At 45.7% G+C, this 25,192-nt stretch overlaps 1 protein-coding gene across 15 annotated transcripts in view; it reads right to left on the bottom strand.

Moving 5' to 3' along the window:
• The window catches only part of RBFOX1 (RNA binding fox-1 homolog 1), a 1,681,944-nt gene that overhangs the window by 432,209 nt on the left and 1,224,543 nt on the right, over positions 1-25,192 (bottom strand). For 3 of the 15 annotated variants that reach the window (XM_040256515.1, XM_040256464.1, XM_040256411.1), the window contains exon 1: positions 939-7,975. The exons of the other annotated variants lie outside the window; for them this stretch is intronic. In XM_040256515.1, the coding sequence (XP_040112449.1) occupies positions 939-1,037 (99 nt within the window). In that variant the 5' untranslated portion in view covers positions 1,038-7,975. Of the gene's footprint in view, positions 1-938; positions 7,976-25,192 lie in introns of those variants that run through there. 15 annotated transcript variants of the gene reach the window in all.

Raw genomic sequence — 25,192 nt, 5'->3', positions numbered from 1 at the left:
GATTCCTTCAACTCTGTCAGTTCACATCCACAAGCCCTGTCCAGGGAGACAGAGCTGGACTAGCCACCCCACAAGGCGATACTGAGCCTGTTTCCCAAGCCTTGGAACCAAGTTAAGCGGTCACTCTACTAGTAAAAAAAGGGGAAAAAAAAAAAAAAAAAGTCAGAGGGAAACACCCAGAGAAAGACAAGAGAGTGAAAGATTCTGAAATAGACACAGAATGGAAAATAAAACGCAGAACCCATCAACAAGACCGTTAAGGGAGCCTGGGGGGTGCGGGGGGAGCCTTTTTCCATGCCAACAAAGACTGCATCCTAAACCACTAGCCTTCATCACAGCATCCCCTGTGAGTTTACACGCAGGTTCCAGGGCTGACACGCTCCAGAAAGCCGAGGGCTCGGGTCCCCAGCGGGCAGAACATAGCACAACCCAGACAAACTTAAGAAAACAAAAATACTCAGCACCTACCCACCGACATACATGTTTTTTGCACTCCTTATTAAAGCGGCTGAATGAAAACTCCAGACATCCAAATGCCTCCGCAAAGACCCAAACTCTTAGCATCAAAGAGGTCTTAGGCTCATATTGCCACCGGACGCACGGACACGAGAAAGAATGCGAGTGATTAAAAAAAAAAAAATAAATGCAGTTTGCAATTTTAAACTCCCGATACCCAGGTTCAGAATCAGGCGTTCAAAGTACCCAGAGAGCAGCAAACACAGCCAGGCGCGGGGTGTCCGGGCTCCACGGAGAACTAGGGGCTCCGATTCCCACCCCTCCAGTCCACACGCAAGCATTCCCCTTTCCCCAAACCCATCCAAGGTACCAGAGCGCTTCCCAACGACTCGGGTACCCAGGCCGCCGCCGCCGCCGCCGCCGCCGCCGCCGCCGCCGAGCCCCGGGGAAGCAGCCACCGAGGGAAGAAACGCGCGCCTTACCTGCTGTAAGTACATAAAAGTCAAGGCACACGAGAGCTGGGGACACATGCCCACGTTGGGGAGCGCCACGCAGGTGGCCCCCGTCAGAGGATGCTGCATACTGGCGCCCGCCGAGCACGAGTGGGCACGCTCGCATGCAATCGCCGCTGCTCTTTGCCTGGCCGCTACAATTTTTTTTTTTTTTTTAAATTTTGCTGATTATCTAAGTCAAAACCCGGCGCCTGTCTCCCTTCTCTCTCTCTCTCTCTCTCTCTCCCTCCCCCCCGCCGCACCCCGCGCGTCGGTCGGTCCCTCCTCCCTCGCTTTCCTTCCCGTAGGTTCTGCTAGATCCCGGTGGCGTTCATCTCTGCCTCCAACTAAGACACTTGAGAGGGCCGGGCAACTATTTTGTTCCTTTCGTGGCTGTAGCTTTTTTTTTTTTTTTCTGGTTGTTGGGCCTGCTTTCTGAGGCCCCTCAAAGTGGAGGGTGTCTCCTGGCCCCCCGCCCCCGCGAAGATGGGAAAACCAGCAAAGTCAACTTCTATGGAAGGTAGAGGGGGGCGGAGGCCCTCCGGGAGATGCTGAGCAGTGGCGGGGGGCCTTGGGGTGGGGGGGGGGAGGATAGAGCTGGGTGAGAGAGAGGGAGGGGAGAGAGAGAAAAAGAGAGAGAGGGAGGGAGAGATTTAGACTCACACCGAGGCTCAAGCCGCTGATGCTGAAGCCGCGTCTCCTCATTTGTCAAATGGGTCCAGGGGCAGGATTTTTTTTTTTTTTTTCTTCCCCTTCCGTTTTTTTTTTTTTTTTTTCCTTAACGACTCACCAAAATTCAAATTGTGTCTGCTAAAAATTTCCGCGGGGCGGGCGAGGAAGCGATCGAGCGCCCCACACCGCCAGCATCCAGGCAGGCTGGACAATTCGTGCGATGGGAGCTGGGACCCAGAGTCCAGATGAGGGGTGGCGGCGGGGTGTTTGCCCGGCTCGGTTGGGCAAATAAACACAGAAATGGGATTCCCCCTCGTGGGAGTGCTGGGAGGACGCCTAGGGGCTGGGGGGCGGGAGGGGGCGGCCAGGGGGAGCTGGGGGCTGTTGCGGGCGCTCGAGGCAGGGAGGTTGGTGGGAGTCCCCGCACCCCGGGCAGGGCGGCCCAGGTGGCGCTGCACCCCCCCCCCCCCGGGGCTTCGGGGCGCCGCTTTTTGCTCTGCGCCTCCCCTTGGCTGAGCCAGCAGCGGGGCGCACACCACCCAGCCCGAGACTGGAGATGGGAGAAACCGCCCTGGATGGGGCTAGGGGCTGGCGTGGAAAATCAAGCCCCTGTTCGAAGACCACCTCCAGCCCTACGGCCAATTCAAGGGGGCTTCACTCTGCCTAGGATCCCCGCTCTTCTCAAATTAAAAAACGCGCGGGGTGGGCAAGTCCGGATTTGATCAGCGACGACTCTGGGCTGCAGCCCCGAGTAACCCCCATCAGGGTTTATTTATTTTATTTTCCTGCCTGGCCAGCCCTCCTCGGCCAGCATTAGCATTCCACTCTTGCAAAGGGACTCCCCCCCTTTCCTCTATTTTATGAAGTAATAATTATTCATTAGTAGATTTCGTTAGTCTTTATGCAATAAAATAGGATGTGATCTGCAAATCAAAAGAAAATATTAAGACTCTAAGGAGTCCTTGGTCCCCCATGCGGTGGGGGCGGGATTGGGGGCGGGGAGGAGGGGAAGCACGTTCTGGGCTGCAGGAAAACGATCAGAAATAGTAGCCCTATTTTGTGATATAGATTTGGACCCAGCGATTGGGATTTTCTTTTTCAGAGCAAGAGGCTGTCTGAACAGCATCTCTTTTGATTGCTGGGTTCCTTGCAAGAAGCCTTGCGGGGTGGTGGGTGCCATCGCCCTGAAGGACAGGGCAGGGCTCTTGCCACCAGGGGCAACCCCACTGACCTTTCTGGGAGGCTCATGGGGACGTTCGGCCAAATGAGTTTCCCAGGCATCAGCTTCACCAGGCACAACTCACTCTGCACGCTAATCAAAATGCTTTCTGAAGAAAAGGCAATTAATTACGCCACAGCTCCATTTTTTGTTGTTGTTCTGTTTTGAGACACCATCAGTAACCAAGTCTTCACTCGGCCAAACACTAGGCCCCGACCTGGCTGTTTTCTTTTTATCCTTCACCTTGCAAAACCAGTTTCTCCAACACCCTGGGACTCTCACATCCCCCTCAGTTTAGAGGGGGCACCGTAGGATGCTAAACCCTTAACAGAAGTTTGTCTGAAGGATTAAGGGAGAAGAGACTGGTATCTTACACTGCTTTCTTGGGAGAGGGGGTGGGGATGGGGTGGTGCAGTGATTGTTTGAAAAATCCTTGCTATACTTTGTCTCAGTTCCTCAGACAAGGTCTGATTTACAAATAAACTGATTCAATTTTTTTTTTTTTTACTGTCTTTTCTTACTCTCTGCCTGTCTTATTTTTTTTTTTTTTTTGGTAAAATTTTGCAATTCGCAAAATCAAAGGGAAAACCATCCCACAAAACACAATCTGGAATGAAAGGTCAAAGATTCTGCCTATCCCATCCTTCCCATCGCCTTCCCATTCTCTCCTTTTGCCTTAAGCAATCTGCTGTACTGACAGGGTTTGGTCCTGCCTGTCTTCATTTTTTTTTTTTAATTCCTTGCTGCCACTGGGAAAACCTGCAAAGGCCCCAAGAAGAGAACAGAATTTCCCCCTCAGCTCATTTTCATAAGAAACACGATAAATAATACATGGCACTTTAATAAGACCTTATCTGAATGGTTTAATGAAAAACAAATACATTATGTAAGGAACCAATAACTGATCTCAGCTGCACTCAGCCAACACTGGTTTGCCCATCCGTTTTTCTCCCGAAAGTTGAAAACTCTCGGTGGTGATTGGATTCCTATAGACCCTTTTTGCAATAACGGCTCCCACTTTCCCCCTTAGACTTAGGTCTCGCAGCCGGGCGAACTGGAAGCCAGCAAAGAGAAACCGTAGAATCCAGACCACATAAACACATTTCAAGATGAATCGGGGCCAGGCTGCATTCCCTGGATAACCAAGTCAGAACATCCCTGCACAAGTGCATGCAGACAAATTCATGCAGACCTGACTCTGCACACAGACAAGTACACAGCCCATCAACACGGATACAGGACAGGGCAGGAAAGATTTTGCAGTGACTGAGAAACACACACAGCATCAGGTGACCCCAAATCAAATGGTAACTCCCCAGCTGCAACTATGGCTCAGTGGAAAAAAAACTCTGCTAGCCTTTTAAGCAGTGTCTGGGGATGCTGAATTTGAATTCCATCTCAACAGAGACTGAGAGAGAGCCACATCAATGCTACTAGCTCCCAAATGATTCTTCTATTATACATGAATAAATGGGAGCCGCGGGGGAAAGAAAATACTCTTCTCTCTCCCTACAAAGAATGCCCGGGCAGTCAGTGTCATTTGGGTGTATATTCTGAGTCACATTCAAGGGCCGCTCTCCTGCTTTCTCAACTACAAGGAGCCATCATGGAATGCTTACCCGTAGGAAGTAGAGAGTGTGCAGAAAAATAATGAATAATGCTGTCTTCAGATGGAACTTGACCCACACAACAGTGTTGGAACTTTTTACTTCACTCAAATTTGCCATCTCTTCAGAATAATAAAGGAAACATTTTTTTTCCTTTACTCTCTTTCATAATCTCTTATTCTAACTTTCTAAGACTGTCAAAAAGCAGGTATTCAGCTAAAGAAAGATTTTCTATGGAAGTTGCCCTGTCTCAGAGCAAAAAAAAAAAAAACAAAACACAACACTTCAGTTAGACAGAAGGAAGGCCTTCTTGATCTTAAATGCAATTTTCCGTTCGAAGGCTAGGCAAGAAGTGACTGAGAAGTATTTTATTCTCACTTCCAAATTTTGATATGGCAACAACAATCTTCAGGAGAGTGAGAGTGAAGTCTCTGTAGGGAACTGGTTGTTATTATCTCTATCACAAGCATGTTAAGTCACCTACTTGTGCAAACATTTGAACACTATTTAGTGGGTGTTGATTACACTCAGGCACTGATCTAGTCCTTAAGGCTGCATTAGTGGGAGAAGGCAAAGATCCCTGACATTGCACGGTTTACATTCTGGTGGGAGTGTCATCAAGCACAGAACAAAGATTAGAGTAAGTCGATTGTACAGAATACAGAAGGTGACGAGTGCTCTGCAAAGAAATAAAAGAACAGGATCACGGCGTCAGGGACACCAAAGATAAGGAAGTTTGGGCAGGTGGCAGTAAATACTGTATAAATTGGTGCTCACTCTGCAAATGCAGTTTCAGCTTGACAGGTACACACTGCTATGTTTAAAATGGATAACTGACAAGAACCTCCTATACAGCACAGGGTACTCTGCTCAATATTCTGCAACAACCCAAAAGGGAAAAGAATTTGAAAAAGAACAGATACATGTATAACTGAATCACTTTGCTGTACACTTGAAACTAACAGAACATTGTTAATCGAGTATACTCCAACGTACAATACGAAGTTAAAAAGAAAAACCTTGCATCCTCACCCTATCCACTCTGATTGCCAAGCCCCAGGTTTGCCTAATATATCAGTTTTGGAGTTCTCATGGGTCAGTCCACCGAGAGGGGTGTTGGGAGAGTTTGACCCTATCAGTGCATAAAAGTGGGGAAGATTCCCACCTGCAATGTTGTCCATTTGAAGTGCAAGGTTTAATACAGTGTCTGATATATCGTAGGGACTCAGAAAATACTGCATTAGGGGATGGGTGGATGGATGTATGAGTAGATAGATGGATGGATGGATGGATGGATGAACACAACAGCAATTTGGAGCAAATGACCTCTAGCTATCTCTTTCTTTTCAAGAAACACACAGATTCTGAGTTTTATTTACTTTTTAGCTCTCTCTATATTAAGCTGGCTTCTTGGCCTCTAGAATGAGGTCTCAGCCCCTGATGGTCCCTCAGGGCTACCCTGGTGAAGCCCTACTTCCCAGACAGCTCTTTTGGAAAAGGTGTCCCCACTCCGTGGTGCAGAGTTGGAGAACTGGGGTTCAGCAGGGCTCAGATGATGAGCACGGCATTCTTTCAGAGTAAAGGGCTGTGTCTCAGACAGATTGGATTCCAACCATTCAGACACAATTGCTTTGCATGTAATGACAGGATTGAGGCTGGAGATCAGAGTCCACTTCTGAGTCAAGGACCCTCAAACTCCACGAGCTTCCCAGCCTGGGTGTGCGGTGTCAATGAGCTCAAGTTTAAAAGAGCAGAAATACAAGTACAAGCATGCTCAGTTCATAACTAGCTCCCATCACATAAGCTCTTTTCAAAATTATACTGGCTGTTTAGAAGAGTTAACTATGATCCTTTGTCCATAAGATGGACATCAATTAATAAATAAAATCAGCTAGTTTAAAATAAAATGCCTACTACCTAGAAATGAGATCTCTGTGGAGAAATGGGACGTCTTCAGCACAGGTGATGAGAGTTAAAATTGGTACAATACCGGAGATGACAGGCAACATTCACTCTCAACATTTCAAATATACTTATCCTTCAACCTAATTATTCGAGCTCTACATATGGGTCCTGTAAGAAATTGCTGAGATGGGCACAGAGATACACATAGTGGGATCATTTTTTTCCAGCATTGCTTGTAAAAGCAAATGGACAGAAGCAATGGGAGAGCAGTTTAGTGGAGTGTGACACACACATACAAAAAAGCTGTTAGAAAGAACGAGGGACAGCTAGGTGTCTCTCCTTGGAAAGATTTCTAAGAAAGATCTTTAAGAAGTTTCACGGCATAGATGATTAATTTCACAAATGAAGGGACTTCCCTGGTGGTCCAGTGGTGAAGAATGCACCTTCCGAGGCAGGGGACACACGTTCGATCCCTGGCTAGGGAACTAAGCTCCACACTGTTGTTTTTGTTCAGTCACTCAGTCATGCCCAACTCATTGTGATCCCACGGATGCTATTACGCCAGGCTTCCCTGTCCATCATGTGCTTCAGAGCAGCTCAGCCGTCGCCCTGCAACTACTGAGCCCCAGAACCACAGCTAGAGAGACTGTGCGCTACAGTGAAAGGTCCTGCATGAAAGTAAACTTCAAGTCATCAAACGTAAGAAATTCGGAAGTCCAAGTTCATTTTCCTGACACAACACATCTCATTAAAAGTACCTAGAAAACATTAAGTAGGTAGATAGGTAGGTAGGTAGATAGATGTTGATATACATGTAAATACCTCAGATGAAAAAACCAAACTCAAAGTCATTTTAATCATGGTCATGAATATAATGCTCATTTTAAAGACAAATAGAAATTTTGTAGGTGTTCATTTCTGTCCAGTGAATACTGCAAAGCAATGTGGACTTAAACAGCTTTAAGGTCTTTGTACTTATTCAGAAAGACAAGATGGATACCAACTATTCGTTAAGTAAAGTCACCAAAAATGATAATAAGGCAGAAATTTTCATGTTAAAAAAAAGAAGAGAAGAAAGATCCCACATGATGCAACTGAGACCTGACACAGTCAAATAATAAATAAATGCGCTAAGTCATTTCGGTAGAGTCCTACTCCATGCGACCCCATGGACTGTAGCCTGCCAGGCTCCTCTGCCCATGGGATTCTCCAGGCAAGAATACTGGAGTGGGTTGTCATGCCCCTCTCCAAATTAATAAATAAATATTTTTTAAAATTTCATATGTGAAAACCAAACTAACCAGACAGCAACAAAAGCCCCACCATCTCTTTATGCGTGTATATGTGTGTGTGCGCACAGGTGTACATAGAGGCATACACATAGGCATCTGTGGATGTCTGGCTATAAATACACATGTATACACACATGTGAAATGCATACAAAAGGATCCGAAAAGGTACAAGGGGTAATGAGGTAGAAAAGGGAGGTGGGGGACTTCCAAATGTTACTCTCTGTGGATGTTTCTGTTTGAATTTTCACAAGAATGGATTTAGGCAGGACTTCTATAATAAGATGAAAAAAAAAATTCTACTGCTACACTGATGGCTCAATGGGTAAAGAATCTGCCTGCAATGCAGGAGACACGGGTTGGGAAAATGCAGGTCAGATCCCTGGGACAGGAAGATTCCCTGGAGGAAGAAAATGGCCACCGCCTCCAGTATCTTGCCTGGAAAATTCCCATAGACAGAGCCCGACGGGCTACAGTCCAAAGGGGCACAAAGAGTCGGACACGACCGAGCGACTACGCTCGCATGGTGTAACTAGTAACACTGCTTCTGTTATCTTTGTTGCCACAATGAGGAACTCGGGTTACATGCTCCTAAGGAATACTTTTCTGAATGGTGGTAAATTTCCCTGGCTAGGCCACGAAAGCCTGCCTAAACACACTACCAATCAAGAATAGATAAATAGGCTAAGTCGCTTCAGTCATGTCTGACTCTTTGCAAGACTCTGGACTGTAGCTCACCAGGCTCCTATGTCCATGGGGTTCTCCAGGCAAGAATACTGGAGTGGGTCGCCTAGGTATACACGGCCACAACAAAAATGAGAAGCACACGTATCTTGGGAGCCATACAGGGTTCCAGCAACTTAGAACCTCACCTCTGTTTACTACCTCGCTTCTTAGCAACCAGGTCTGCAGCTGACCCAGACAAAAATGAAAATAAAAGCACCAGCCCCACCACCTCCTCAAGGGCCAGTGCTGCTGAGAAACAGACCAGTGAAGAGGAAGTCAGACAATGCTGCTCTAGACTGTAAGGGCAGAATCAGTTTGTAACCCCAGGAGGGACTGATTTGCAATCCCCCACTTCCTAGGGCGAGAGATGGTTTGTCTTGGTACCAGGCTCAACATACAGTTCAGGGAGATCTTTATGATGTGCGGAATGAGCTGCTTGTTTTCTGTTCTGCTCAAACGCCTCTTCCCTGCAGGCCCCCTTCCTCTCACTGTGTAGTTGCCTCCCTGGCTGCTAGCTGGTGTCCTCAGAGGGCAAGCCTGCAGCAATGGACAAGCCTTCCCCACTGTGTTGATCTGTTCTGTGCCAGCCACCAGAGCTTCTTCCTCTGCCTCTACTGCATCAAGAGTCTCTGTAAACTGTCCTGGATTTCAGCCTGCAACCCAGAGAAAGACCTGGAGAGTCCCAGGGCTCGGATAGGGCATGACCTATCTATAGGGCATGACCCTATCTGACCCTGTCCTGGCCAAGGGAAGACTAGGGAGTTTACTGCCATAGAAGTGCGGAGATGCCCATGGTAGACGTATTAACAGTATTCCAGCTCCCAGAAACATACAAGCTGGGTCTGTATTCAAGATGTGCTACTTGCAGAGTCTGTACAAAGAGCATGCAAAGTAACCACTCTACGGCTCAGTTCTTTTCTCTGTAAAACTGTTAGTTGCTCAGTCTTGCCTGACTATTTTGCAACTCCATGCAATGTAGCCTGCCAGTCTCCTCTGTTCATGGGTTTCTCCAGGCAAGAATACTGGAGTGGGTTGCTATTCCCTCCTCCAGGGGATCTTCCTGACACAAGGGGTTGACTCTGGGTCTCCCACATTGCAGGCAGATTCTTTACCATCTGAGCCACCAGGGAAGCCGCCTATCTTTAATAGGGGGCTAATAATAGCCCCCTCACAGAACTGCAATGATTCTCAGATTTTTTTTCCTCCCTAATTCACATAATAACTTTTATCGCAATAAAAGTTTGAAAACAATGAAGGGGGTTGCATGAAATTAATGGATGAATTTTTTTTTTTTTTTTTGGTTCAAGTTAGTATATTTGTACACAGGCACAAACACACACACACACACACACATACAAACTCACATACACCATCTGCTCTCATCATCATCTCATAAAGGAAAGGGCATTTTGTACCCAAAAGTAAGAAGGACAGATCCTCAAAATAAAGGACAGCCTTTCAAATGGATTAAATTTAGGTCTATTAAAAATTTCACTAAATTGCCCTTAATTTTCTCATTTAGCTGCAGTCTGCTGAAAATGTCATTATGGAATCAGATGAATGGGTGGATCCAGGAACCACTGAAAAAATGAGTGTAAAGTGCTTCTTAGCAAGGGCATCAGAACCCCCAAAATCAACAATACACACGGCCTATTAAGGGGATGCTTGGAAATGATGAACAGTGAGAGACACAAGTTGGAATCACTAACCTCTTCACCCCCACAGACTCCCTGCAGTAGACCCAGCCAAATACCTTTCTCATTTCTGAGTTCCCTGAGCCATAGAGCAGCATGCCTTTCACATGGGAGAAGCTTAATCAAGGTCATACTGATTGGATTGCTGGTATCCCTTTCCCCAATGACACAAGGGTTGCAGCCTGCTCATTCAAGGCCACCGGAAATAATGGCTCTGATGGAGGGGTTGGGTACTTCTTCTGGACCATATCGGGCTTCCCTGGGGGCTCAGATGGTAAAAATCCGCCTGCAAGGCAAGAGACTTAGGTCTGATCCCTGGGTCAGGAAGATCCCCTGGAGAAGGGAATGGCTACCCACTCCAGTATTCTTGCCTGGGAAATCCCATGGACAGAGGAGCCTGGCTAGCCATGGCCCACAAAGAATCAGACAGGACTGAGTGACTAACACTTTCACTCTTTTTTAAAAAAAATAACTTTCTGGCTCATATGAGGGTGTGTGGTGTAGTGCGGAGGGCGGAATCCACCTTTTGGAATCTCTCTTCTTGGGTGTGAAGTTCTGGTTCTCCCTCACTCTTCTATGGCTGCTATTAAATGTTGATGGAGTTATAAAAAATTCAGTTTCATTCAAAGAGATGAAAGAATAAATGCTAAATTGCTCAGGCATGTCCCACTCTTTGCGATTCCATGGACTGTAGCCCGCCAGGCTTCTCTGTCCATGGGATTGTCCAGGTAACAGTAGTGGAGTGGGTGGCCATTCCCTTTTCCAGGGAATCTTCCCATCTTAGGGACCAAATTGAGGTATCCTGCATTGCAGGCAGATTCTTTACTGTCTGAACCACCAGGGAAGCCTCATTCAAAGAGAGAATGATGCTCATTTGGCCTTCCTAAATAAGTTGTTAAACACAGTACCTGTAAGTTCTGAGGTTGGTGCTTACCATCTAATAACCACTCATACAAACTAGTGACTATAATTATGACTTATTTTTCTACTCAGTCCCCAACCAGCTGCTGAAAGAGGTCTTCCTCTATTTTGCCAAAACTTACACAAACAAGACCAACAATATCAATACATTCATGGACTGACTAGCTTCAGATGCAATTGTTTTTGAGAATTTTTTTCAAATGACATGACATTCATATGAAAATGTGTAGACATCACCTTTCTGCCCTGGTCCTCTGTACACACATTTTATTTAACCTTGCTAATGAATCAAACAAACACAAACTTTCACATTAGTCCTTGTCAACTAAATTCCTCAACAGCTGAATCTCACAAAAGGTCGGATCGAGTTCTTTTACTATTTTTTGGAAACTGACTATGGTTAACACTTGTAATGAGATTGCTTATGGCCAGTGCAATAGACCTCTGTATCTATATAAACCTATTTCTATCTATCTATCTTCCAATCCTTATTTACCCTATCTATCTCCTCACAAAACCCTGTAAAGTAGGTTTTACAGCTCGAATTTACAGAAGAAGGAACTGAAGTTGCAAGAACTATACTCCTGTCTCTGTAATAAAGAACGAGGGGTAGTGTTTTCAGAAAGGTCTGTTGAATTAAAAAGGCAGGAAGTATTCTTTCCATCAGCATACTATACCAGTAGTGGCAGAAATGCTGCTTACAGAATCATCATGGCCATCATCATCATCTTATTTGTCATTGTTTGCAATACCTAAACTTAGCAAGCACTTCTCCAAAGCATTATTCTTTGTCAATTCGGCTGCAAGACTTCCTCTTCTAGGAATCTATCCTAGAGACCAGCTACCTAATTTTATAATGGGAATTTCCTAGATTTCTAGTCCCTATTTACTAGAGGGTGGGAGAAGTAAGTCCCGCCCCCGACTTCCCTCTTGGCTCAGTGGTAGGGAATCCACCTGCCAGTGCAGGAGATGCAGGTTCGATTCCTGGGTCGGGAAGATCCCCTGGAGAAGGAAATGGCAACTCACCCTACTGTTCTTGCCTGGAAAATCCCATTGATGGAGGAGCCTGGCAGGCTACAGTCCATGGGGGTCTCAAAGAGTTGGATGCGATTGAGCACATCTACATGGAGAGACTGTCCTATCAGAGCAGCCAACTGACATTGAGTCAGGAGTGTCCCCAGACACACCAGGCAGAGCCCCCAGTTGAAAAAGACCCAGAGCAAGCGAATACCTTAAGCATCCAGAGGAGGTTTCCTGAAATGATCAGTTCCAGGAGGTGGTGCTGAAGGAGAGTGCAAAGTTTAGCACTTGAGAGGGTGGGAATCTTGTTTCCAGTGCACAGGACAGAATGTAAGCGCGTGGGACAAGGGACCGTAGGCAGCAGAGACAAAAACGGCTAAGTGGTGATTTCTCCTAATGAACAAGTGGGTGGAGAGGTCTACTTTGGGAAGCCTCCACACCCCACCCACTCTCTGTGTTGCGACTTGCTGCAAACCTGAAGGCAAACAAAGCCTGCAGAAGATTCTGCTTTTCCTCTGCAGCAAGCTTGGCTACAAGGTCCTTTGACCCCACTGATGCTCAGAAAGATTTATCTTTATATAACCAGAGTCACCCTCAAGCATATCCTACGAGAAATGATTTTGCCTCTAACATCTCAAGCTCTGGAATCATCCCTTTTGACCTTAACCCCCCCCAAGGTCCTATCTTGGCACAAGGTAAGAACTTCCACAGGGATCCCCAGCAATATTGGCACAACTTCAAAGCCTGGTGGTTTCTGGCGGCGAGCTAGGAAGGATGTAAAGATTCGAGACAAAACTAGGTTAGTCTGCAAAAAAGCCATGTTGCAAATGGACCAGATAAGAGCTAGAAGAGCTTCTTGGTTCTCAAGATCTCACTTCAATAGATACATGTCTCTGGAATTTCAACTCTTGGTCCCCAGACTGCAATTCCTAATTATGGGAAACTCACATTCTTACAACCTCATCTGAACTTTTCACTCAGGTTTTTATATTATGTGGAGTCTCTGAGCTCCATCCCAAGAACTCACAGTGAAGCTCAGCCTCTTGCCATGTTCCACAATACATCTACTCACGGAAGGCACATTTGAGTTTAGCAGACATCAAGACTGGGGATAGATATAAGGAAAAGAGGGAATAGGGGGAAACACGACTCTAGAAGGATCGGCATGAATCTTTTTTACCTTCTCACAAATGACACTTGCCTATTCTGCCACCATCCACTACAATTAGACTCTCTTGGTTCCAGAGTTTCTAGGCCATGCTTATATTTCCTCTTTCCCTTCCCACTGAGAGCCCAAGAGCAAATTCCCATGCCCACTGTTTTGTCTCAAGTTTCCTTTTCCTTGAAATGTTGACATCTGTTGACCTGTGTCCTAGAAGGAATCACTTTCTCACTCAAGTTTGTGTCTGTGTGTGCACAGTCACTCAGCTGTGCCTAACTCTTTGCGACCCTACGGACTGTAGCCTTCCAGGCCCCTCTGTCCATGGAATTTTCCAGGCAAGAATACTGCAGCGGGTTGCCATTTCCTCCTTCCAGAGGATCTTCCCAACCCAGGGATCAAACCCATGTCTCTTGCCTCTCCTCCACTGGCAGGCGGATTCTTTACCACCAGCACCACCTCGGAAGCCCAACTGTGCATCAGGCCATTTTTCTAAACCCAAGCAGAACTCTGCAGAAGATGACTCACTGTGCCCACTGTTAAAAGAGGCGTATCCTTTGCACTTGGTTTCAGATAGAACAATCTGACACTCTGTCAGGCACAGTGACACGTGAAGATGAAAACTACGTATTTCCCTGGTTGGACCTTCTGATACAGGTCTGTGGCAGTATTCTTACATGCTCCATAAACTTGAGACCTCCGTCAGAATCATCTTGTGCTTTGTTACATCTCTTCACACTTGTACTCTGATTGCCATCACCCTGAATGACCTACTTACTACGGTACTCTTTGCGTGTGGAAGAAGGGTTTGCAGCATCGGGAGGAAACCACAGCATCACTCTCTCCAAGAATCCTCAGCTCCCCTGAAGCCCTCAGGAATGATCAAGCACCTCAAATTGCTTTCTGCACGTCTCAGTATAAAGGACCTGTCCTCCTGGCTGTTTCAATACCCCCCAAACAAAATGTTGTACATCCCACTCTCTGCCTCTATGGACTTGCCTTTGCTTGTGGAAGCACCTCCCTCCCATTTACATAACCCTGAAACCCTAACATCTGCCCTTCATACCTCCCTCTGCAGCTTTGACTCGTCAATCCATCCCCACATTATATCACTCTTAGCTCTCCCATCTCTTAACTATAAAGTCTCTCCATTTTCCATTGCCCTGTTCCAATGCATCCTATTATTCTCCGTGTATGTGTGTGTGTGTGTGTGTGTTAGTCGTTCAGTCATGTCTGACTCTTTGTGACACCATGGAGTATAGCCCATCAGGCTCCTCCGTCCATGGCATTTTCCAGGCAAGAGTACTGGTGCAGGTAGCCATTCCCTTCTCCAGAGGATCTTACTGACCCAGAGATCGAACCTGGGCCTTCAGCATTTCAGGCAGATTTTCTACCATCTTGAGCCATCAGGGAAGCCCCCACTCCTGCTGCTGCTGCTAAATCTCTTCAGTCGTGTCTGACTCTGTGAGACCCGTAGACAGCAGCCCACCAGGCTCCCCTGTCCCAGGGATTCTCCAGGCAAGAACACTGGAGTGGGTTGCCATTTCCTCCTCCAATGCATGAAAGTGAAAATTGAAAGTGAAGTCACTCATTCGTGCCCAACTCTTAGCTTCCCCATGGACTGTAGCCCACCAGGCTCCTCCGCCCATGGGATTTTCCAGGCAAGAGTACTGGAGTGGGGTGCCATTGCCTCCTCCGAGGGAAGCCCCTAGCGTAGACTAAAACCACAACAACAAAACAACAACAAAAGCTATGGTCTCCTAATTGGTTCCTTTGCTCAGCTTCAGATCTTCCCAACTCACACTCTACACTGATTTCACAGGAGAATTTTAAATACACAAAAACAGAACTTCCCTGTTTTGGCTTAGCAGTAAAGAATCTCCTGCCAACGCAGGAGACCCGAGTACAATCCCTGGTCCGGGAAGATCCCTGGTGCTACTACAGGGCAACGAAGCCCATGCATGGTAACGACTGAAGCCTGCCAGCCCTAGAGCCCAGGAACCTCAAGGAGAGAAGCCACCACCGTGAGAAACGGGAGCACCACAACCAGAGAGGAGCCCCTGCTCCCTGCGACTAGGGAAGAGCCGGAGGGGCAACAGAGACCCAGTGCAGACAAAAATGAATAAGCAACTATATAAATAAATAATGTTATTTAAAAGATATATAAAACAAGCCCACCTATCTTCCACTCAGAAGACATCAGGGACCCTTCCCACCGCCAATGACCCAGTAGCAAACGCTTCGACCAGGCTCTTGGCCTCTTATCTGGCAACAGAACAGGCACTTTCTTGAATGCGCCTCCCTCCCCTCTGGATTCTGGTCACTGCATACCTAGTCTTGTAATTGCGTATGCCCAGTGCATATTAAAACCTCTCCAAATATATGTTCCTTGGCTGAAACTGCTTTAATGATATGAGTGTACAAATCCCAGAATACCCAGGGTGTAATTAAATAAATAAGCCCGGAATGAAACATGCATCTTTGTATGTTGTGCAATGTCGAGATGGAGATGAAAGCTCCTATGTGCGTTTCACTTTATTCTTCACAGGGGCAGAGCTGGGTACATACTGATAGCGCTGTTACCCGCAAGGATGCTGAAACCCAGAGGGATTATGTAAGCTTCCTGCATATAAATGGGACAGCCAGTGTGGACTCGAGTTCCTTGTCTGTTTACTGTCTATCTCCTGCTTCCTCATCCTTTGCACACTGGCACTCATCTAGTCCACGAGAACTTTATTTTCCCTCTTAATGTTGCATTCAGAATAGCACCTGACCTACTGATGCAGAGGCTTGTTAACTATCGGTCAAACTATGACAAAATGTGGAAATGACAAGTCCTCCTCTACTTGGAGAAGGAAATGGCAACCCACTACAGTATTCTTGCCTGGAGAATCCCATGGACAGAGGAGCCTGGCAGGCTACCGTCCATGGGGTCGCAAGAGTTGGACTAAACCACCAAACCACCGTTTCTTGTACACCTCTGATTTCTACTGGATGCTCACTAATTGAAAGACTGGTTGATGCAGTCATTCATTCATTCACCAGATACACCTTTTTTTACCTTTTTATTTTGCATTGGGGTTCAGTTCAGTTCAGTCACTCAGTCGTGTCTGACTCTTTGCGATCCGATGAATCGCAGCACACCGGGCCTCCCTGTCCATCACCATCTCCCAGAGTTCACTCAGACTCACGTCCGTTGAGTCCGTGATGCCATCCAGCCATCTCATCCTCGGTCATCCCCTTCTCCTCCTGCCCCCAATCCCTCCCAGCATCAGAGTCTTTTCCAATGAGTCAACTCTTCGCATGAGGTGGCAGTGATGGTTTCAGGTGGACAGTGGAGGGACTCAGCCATACATATAGATATATCCATTCTCCCCCAAACTTCCCTTCCATCCAGGCTGCCACATAACACTGAGCAGAGTTCCCTGTGTTTTACAGTAGGTGCCTTTTAGTTATCCATTTCATATACAGCAATGGGTACATGTCCATCCCAAACTCCCTATCTCTTCCCCCTGGCCCCCGTAAGATTGCTCTCTAAGTCTCATCAGGTATATCTTGAATGAATTCACTGTGCCAAGCACAGTCCTGGAGATACAATGATCAATAAACAGGAGATGGAATTTACATTCTAGATGAACCTGATATTCGGAGATCATCTGGATTTAAAAAAAATGAGGGTTTGCAACTCTGTGTCAGCATATGAATCAGCATTTTCTCAACTTTCTCCAACAAGTTAGAATACCAAAGTGAATTGGATGGTGAGGCTAATTGAAAACAATATTAATTATCCATACTCCTAACTTCAATATTTGGTATTCATCAAAATAGCCTCCTTTTCTCACTGATTGGGCTTTATAATAAATGTTTCACATTTGAATTGATAAAATTCATCTCTACTCTGCTCCTTTCATCTCTTTTACAAATGTAGTTTCATGTAGAATTTACTTGTAAATGGGTTTTTACTGGGGTAAAAGTATATATATACACACACACACGTACATATATACATTTGAGAATCTATGGTTTCCTGTGTGACACTAACAGCCTGGTATGAGGCTCTGATAATAGGCTCACTCTCCTATGGGGGGAAAAAAAAAAGAATTAAAAGTCCATGTTCTGAGGCCATAGAGTTTCGTCTGTCCGTTTCCTGTCTTCTTGAGGGTGAAGTGGATGATAATAAGAACAGGAGAGGCAGATCACCTGGTCCTGAGTCTTGGGTCTCTCTTTTCTAGCTGGGTGACTTTTGGCAAGTTATTTATAGCTTCTGGGTCATGGTGTTTTCATTTACAAATAAAAAGGGCATGAACACATTTTTCACAATCTGGATAACGTGGATAACATAATATGTGTAATGTGCTTAGTGAAACCCTTGGCATCTAGAAAAGTGCTACGTATATCAGTGTCATAGCTATGATGACGGTGATGATATAGTGTTGGTGATGGTGATCTGGTTATTAACTGTGAACACAGGAACTGTTGTTGTCATATATCTCTCAGTCGTCTCCAACTCTTTGAGACCACATGGACTGCAGCACACCAGGCTTCTCTGTCCTTCACTGTCTCCTGGAGTTTGCTCCAATTCATGTCCATTGAGTCAGTGTTGCCATCCACCCATCTCATCCTCTATTGCCTCCTTCTCCCGCTGCCCTCAATCTTGTCCAGCACCAGTGTCTTACCCAGTGAGTTGGCTCTTTGTATTGGGTGACCAATGCAATTGGCTTCTGTTGAAAAGACAACCCTATTCTCTTTGGTGGGAAAGAAAGAGGGCCATCCTTTTCCTCATTTCCAGGAGAACCCTTTGCTAGTTCACTGTCCTGTCCTTCTCTCTTAACTTGAGTTTCCAGCTAAGGAAGAATTGGAATCCGTGTCGCCACCTGGACTCCCCCCACTTTCCCACCTCATATCTGGGCCACAGACATCTCTGAGGAGCCTCTCTCCCGCATCACACAGGAGCTGACACCACTGTTCTGCTGGGGAACTCTGGGGGACGTTAATATTTTATGACCTCTTTAGTGAAACACCAAACTCCAGGGTGCAGATACTTCCTCTAATTCAGATTCTCAGCAGGCTTCCACCCTCCCTTTCTCCACCCCCCGCCTCTCACCATCCAAGCCATTCCAAGACTGTTTCCCCCCACGCATAGCCACTGTCCTGAGCTTTTACTGTGTGCTGGGTGCTACGCCAAGTATTTTACATTGGTTATCACATTTTTTGTCTTCCCAGAAACCCAACCAGAAAGGTAGTCTGACCCCTCCTGCTTGAAAGGTGAGGAAACTGCCAGTGGGAGAAGACAAATAACCCTTTGAATCCACACACTCAGGCCCTAACTTGGGTTGGTGTGATTTCTTTGGCTCTGATATTCTACTTTATTGCATAATTCATTCCTGAAAATGGATTTTTAAATCAAAATGTCTGAAAGTGGAACAACTGATATAAGAGTCCTCTGAGAGGTAGGTCTCTCCCCATAAAGTAAATGGGATTGCAAAATTCCAAACTATGGTGGAGGCAGACGCTGCCTCCCCCAAGTTCCTGTGAGGATTGTAAACTACCCACGGGGTCTCCAAGTTGTCATGGAAACCCTGGACCAGGGTAGGGAAAGCTCAGGCTTTGACCCAATGCCCAATGGAGGTCTGGGTGCGTGTGTTTCTCCTTAGCATCCACAGAGCTTGAGTAAAATAGATCTCAGCCAGCAAACATCCTCGGGATTCGATTTTGATTTTCTGGTCAAACAAACAACCAGACACGACAGCGAATCTACCTCCCATTCCATTGGGATTACATCCCCCGGATTTAGAAATACAGCTAGGAAAGAATATTTTGAAAAGCAGAAAAATAAAAAACACTTATGAAATGAGAGGGCAGGGATAGAATAAGATATACATGTATATTTATATAGTATGATCCCACATACGTAGTCAATTTAGGTCTACAATTTACATTCTCGATTTCCAAGTGTATCTCCTTCTAGATTGAAATCTATATGCAGACTACTGGTGACTTTTATCACTTTTTTATTGTTAATCTGTATTAACTGCAGCCATAAAATTAAAAGACACTTGTTCCTTGGCAGGTAAACCATGACAAATCTAGACAGTGTATTAAAAGCAGAGACATCATTTTGCCAGCAAAGGTCCATATAGTCAAAGCCATGGCTTTTCCAGTAGACAGGTATGGATGAGAGAGCTGGACCATAAAGAAGGCTGAGCACTGAAGAACTGACACTTTTGAACTGCGATCCTGGGAAAGACTCTTGAGAGTCCCTTGGACAGCAAGATCAAATCTGTCAACCCTAAAGGAAATCTACCCTGAATATTCACTGGAAGGACTGATGCTGAAGCTGAAATTCCAATACTTTGGCCATCTGATGGGAAGAGTCAACTCACTGGAAAAGACCCTGATGCTGGGAAAAACTGAGGGGAGGAGGGAGAGGATGACGTCACTGACTCAATGGACATGAGTTTGAGGAACTCCAGGAGAGTGAGGGACAGGGAAGCCTGGTGTGCTGCAGTCCATGGGGTCAGAAAGAATCAGACACCACTTAGTGACTGAACAATTAGCCACGTTTTCTCTGATGATAATGGAGCAGTCTTTTTAACAAGGAAAAGAGACGTTTCCACTTCTTCTCCTTTTGTTGCCTCTATTTAAGTGGCCCAGGTCACAGAGTGAAAAACACCTCCTCCCCCATCACAGGCCTGGTCAGAATCTCACCAAGCCTTGAGGAAGATCGGGGATGTGATCTACCGGGAATAAACCTGGACGTTCTCACTCTCCCAGCCCATCAGAGACAGTTTAATAGTGACTCTAGAAAGAGGCAAAGAGCCCTCATGTGCAGCCCTCCTGAGCACCGCAGCTCTCCATGGGAGCCTAATTATAGTCACCAAAGAAGTTTCTTTCCCGTCTCTCCAGATCCTCTGTGACAGCTCATCATTCCTGTGGCACTTTTGTGGGGAGAACCTCATTTCTATTTTTATGATGAGGACTGCTTGTCTTTACCAGCTCTTTGTACATAGATCAAGACATTAGGATAACCTGCACTTTCCCCAGGCAAATGAGAAGTACTAATTTTCTCTCTCTATTAAGGGCTGTGCCACCTCCGTCTGCTTTGTCAATATTTATTTCACAGGCTGAGACCACAAGGATCCTGGTACGAGGTTAACCAGTTGAGCACTTACGCGGCCTCACGCCCCTCATGCTTTTTTATTGCCTGTGCCCATTTTCCACAAAGAAAGGAGCCATGCAGCTTTACCCCTGACCTATGGAAGCAGGATCTGCTTTCAAGTATGAAACCCAAAGTCCCACCCCGCTATTTTGAGTACATTCACGAGATGACTTTTCTATAAGAGAAGGAAGTGAAGTCAGAGCTCAGACCTTTGGAATCCTATCAAGCCACATGATGTTTGTGTAATGATGAGGGTGGAAGAATTTGAAAGTTATATCATGTCACCCTCAGCCAACAATCACATCTGATAACGCTGATGCTGATTAAAAATTTCACTTAATATTAGAGGTTCCTTCATGTTACGCATTCTAAAAGCTGATTTGCGTACATGATTTTACTTAATCCCCATGCTAAAGTTTTTATTCATGCACCCACTCATTCATTCCTTATTTAATTCATATATAAATATTTATAGACTAGTAAATTATGTTCTCAGCTTTGTGAGATGTCCCCAATATACAGTGACTAGATACATAAACAAGCAAACAAACCAACAAAACTCAATCTGTTTACTCTGATGAAACTTAAAGTCTACCGGAAGAGAGAGATTTCCAAAATCAATTCAATCAGTGTTTTATAAAACAAATGTCCCAGCAATTTTGTTCTTGAGCACCTGTTCTGGAGAAAGGAAACTTACGTTCACACAAAAATCCTTCTGTGAAGTTCTATTTATAATAGCTAACAATAGGAATTCATTCAGATATTCTTCAGCAGATGACCAGTTAAAGAAACAGTGGTCCACACCATGGAATACTACTCAGCAGTGAAAACGAACAAAGGATTGATGTACATGATGACAGCTTGGTTGAATCTTCAAAGAATTACACTGGGTTAAAAAAAAGTCAATTCCAAAAGGTTAGTTATTAGTATATGGTTCCATTTTTGAAATGACTAAATTTTAAAGATGAAGAACAGATCAATGGTTGTCAGGCGTTAAGAACTGGAGGAGGGCAGGTGCAGTTATAAAAGGACAAGAGAAAGAATCCTGTATTGACAGAATTTTCCTGGAAGAGGACTATGGTGATGAACCCATAAATCCACACATGTGATAAAACTGCACGGAATGAAATACACCTCCCCCTGCAAACACATACACACACCAAGTAAAACTGGGGAGAACTTAAATAAGATCAGCAGGTCATTTCAATGCCAACGTCTTGGTTGTGGCACTGAATCACAATTCTGCTAAGTGTTACCTTTGGGGGAAACTGGGTAAAAAGCACATGGGATCTTTCGGCATTATTTCTTACAGCTGTATGTGACTCGACGATGATCTCAATAAACATTTCCATTAAAAATAAATTACACAGTGAATGTGATAAAGGCCAGTTGCGGTTAAAGCTATAACAGAAAAGAACAGGGCTTTCACATTTTTAGAAAGGGAACTAACTATACATAGCGGGGGCTGGATTTAGACTAAGGGTGAGAGAAGACTTTTTTTTTTTGGAAGAGGTGGCATTTCATTGGGCGACGGAGAGATGCAGAGTTGGTGAGGAGAAAGGTGGGTGGTGAAGAGTTCTAGGAAAGGAAATAGAGTGTGACAGGGCTGGAGAAGGGGCGTGCTTGATCGGGGAGTAAAAATAAGAGCACTGTGGAAAGAGGGAGTCCAGTCTCCAGAGGCCATTACCCAAGAAGAGGGGGCCACAGTTGAGCAACTGACCTAATTCTGTATAAGAGCTATAATTCTACCCTTTCTTCTGTTGCCAGAAAAAGAGGCTCAATCTATGTGAGATCCTATATCTGCTGCTGCCGATAAGTCGCTTCAGTCGTGTCCAACTCTGTGCGACCCCATAGACAGCAGCCCACCAGGCTCCCCCGTCCCTGGGATTCTCCAGGCAAGAACACTGGAGTGGGTTGCCATTTCCTTCTCCAATGCATGAAAGTAAAAAGTGAAAGTGAGGTCATTCAGTCGTGCCCGACTCTTAGCGACCCCACGGACTGCAGTCCACCAGGCTCCTCCATCCATGGGATTTTCCAGGCAAGAGTACTGGAGTGGGGTGCCATTGCCTTCTCCGAGAGGTCCTACATCTAGGCAGCATCAGACCTAGGAATCAACATCAAAGTTACACAAGTCCACTGTCACCCCCTAAAAAAAAAAAGACCTTTAAATACACCCTGGCTGTTCAACCCAGCAACACCACTCCATAGGGATTTACCAAAGAGAATTAAAAATGTATATTCATAGAAAGGCCTGTACACAAATGTGTACAGCAGCTCTCATAATCGGCAAAAACTGGAAAGAACCCAAAGATCCTTTAGCTGTTGAATAAACAAGCCTATTTGCATCCACTCTAGGGTGATACTCAGAACAAACGGGAAAGAAGAGACCATTGGTGGACACCACTCCACACAGAAATCTCAAATTCACTCTACGGAAAGAAAGAAGTCAGACTCAATGACTGTCTACTTCAGTTCAGCTCAGTTCAGTCGCTCAGTCTGAACTTTGTGACCCCATGAATTGCAGCACGCCAGGCTTCCCTGTCCATCACCAACTCCCGGAGTCCACCCAAACTCATGTCCATCGAGTCGGTGATGCCATCCAGCCATCTCATCCTCTGTCGTCCCCTTCTCCTCCTGCCCTCAATCCCTCCCAGCATCAGAGTCTTTTCCAATGAGTTAGCTCTTCGCATCAGGTGGCCAAAGTATTGGAGTTTCAGCTTCGGCATCAGTCCTTCCAATGAAAACCCAGGACTGGTCTCCTTTAGGATGGATTGGTTGGATCTCCTTGCAGTCCAAGGGACTCTCAAGAGTCTTCTCCAACATGACAGTTCAAAAGCATCAATTCTTCGGTGCTCTTCACAGTCCAACTCTCACATCCATACATGACCACTGGAAAAACCAGAGCCTTGACTAGATGGACCTTTGTTGGCAAGGACTGTATTTATACAGTGTTCTAGAAAAAGCAAACTAGAAGGACTGGGAAAAGATTGGTGACTGTCAGGGTTGGGGCTGGGAACTAGCTACAAACAGACCCTGGGGAAGTTGTTTGGAATGATGGGTATGTTTGATATCCTGATGGCGGTGCTGGTGACGCTGCTGTATGTCTTTATTGAAATCTGCAGAACTGAGAAGGGCAAGCTTTACTCCATGTAAATTATACCTTGGGGACTTCTCTGTTGGTCCAGCAGTTAAGAATCCACCTTCCAATGCAAGGGACCTGAGTTTGAGCCCTGGTTGGAGAACTATGATCCCACAGACCTTGGGGCAGCTAAGTCCATGCACTGCAACAGGAGAACTCATAACCCCCAGTGAAGAGCCTACAGCACGAGGGAGGATCCCATGTGCTGCAAGTAGGACCCGACGCAGCCAGATAAATAAATGCTAAAAATAATTATACCTTGATAAACCTGACTTTGATTGAATGTGTGGGATAGCTTAAATCCAGGGAAGAGTCCTCTTCTCACGTCTAGAAATTTCTGGGTAACCTCAGGAGGCAATGAGATGAATAAGAATCTTAGTTTCAGAAGATGTAATGAAGAAAAACGGAATGAGGATACTGCTTCTTGTCGGGTAGGGCAGGGAAGACCCACTCATTCTTAGGACCCAGAGACGGAGCAGAGAGAGTCTGTTCTGCAAGGCAGAACACTAACCCTAAGTAGTCACTGGTTTTGCCCAGCTGGGAAGATGACCTCAATTCTCTGAAACGTGACTTTGCTCACTTCACAAGGATGGCCAGGGTGGATGCAATGGAAGAAAAGCTAAACCAAGTCTAAGTACGTGTTTTGATTGTCTTCATCTTTGAAGAGAACTGAAACTTTGTGCTCTGTGGCCAAAGTAAGCAAAACTCAGGGCTGGGATGCAAGTCCTGCTCTGAGTATCGTAAGTCTACTGTGGAGGGAACACACACCTTCAAACAGCTGACCCAGGGCCAGAACACACCCCAACGTCTGCTAATCTGGCCCATTTGCTGTCATGGACCTGCTGCTCTCATTTAGCCCCTGGGTTTCTCGAAGTGCCTCTCCCTTGGGGACCATCACGGGCCAATGGTCAATTTCCCTTTCAGCTGCATGAGTCACTGGGAGCTGGCTTTGAGACAAGGGTAGGTTTGGCCATTTCTGGAGGTTGCCTTTCCTCCTGGGGTTCTACCTTCGAGAAAGATGAACTCTGAGCCATCTCCAGGGAAGAATTGGTTCAGGTCAGGCACTATTAGGGTGAGCTGGCAAGCTACATCCTGTCTGGCCTGTTAGCTAAGCCAACACATCTGATCACAGTCAGTCTGACTCTTTCAACCTGCCTCTATGCCAGACCGCCCCTCTTCTCTCTTCCCCAAACCCTTTATTTTTATTTCTTAGTGTTGTCCTATCAGAACAGATATGCATCAAACCTTCTGTCATCTATTCTTAACTGCTGATGTACCCAAAGCCTGCAGACACCCTAGGGCAGGGCTGGGGGTCTTGGTGACTGCAACATGAAGCCTTGACTCAGGCCTGAGTGTGACAAGAACTCAGTAAATGCCTGCTGAATAAAGGAACCACAGAAAGCTCAGGGCACGCATGGAGAAATGAATTCATGAACCAACCCCCAAAGAGACCACCTGGTGCAAAGCAGAAAATATCATTAACTGAAAACAAGACATTTTTGAGAAATCCGCATTTCAGCTTTACCAAAGAGACATTGTAGCACTGGCCCAAGTGGCATGTTCTATACAGAGAAAATGCAGCACTTATTTCTATTACTCTGAGGTTTACTCTATAAGTTAAGAAAGGTCAGATGCTCAGCACAGGGTCCCCCACAGCTAAAGATCCATGTTTTGTTTTTTTCTTTTAAAGAGAGAGAGAGAAAGAAAACAAAATATATATATATATATATTTAAA

The sequence above is a fragment of the Oryx dammah genome, unplaced genomic scaffold (genome assembly GCF_014754425.2).
Source record: "Oryx dammah isolate SB20612 unplaced genomic scaffold, SCBI_Odam_1.1 HiC_scaffold_2, whole genome shotgun sequence".
Lineage (NCBI taxonomy): Eukaryota > Metazoa > Chordata > Mammalia > Artiodactyla > Bovidae > Oryx > Oryx dammah.
The sequence above is the reverse complement of the archived record's forward strand: the minus strand, read 5'-3'. Positions and strand labels throughout refer to the sequence as shown.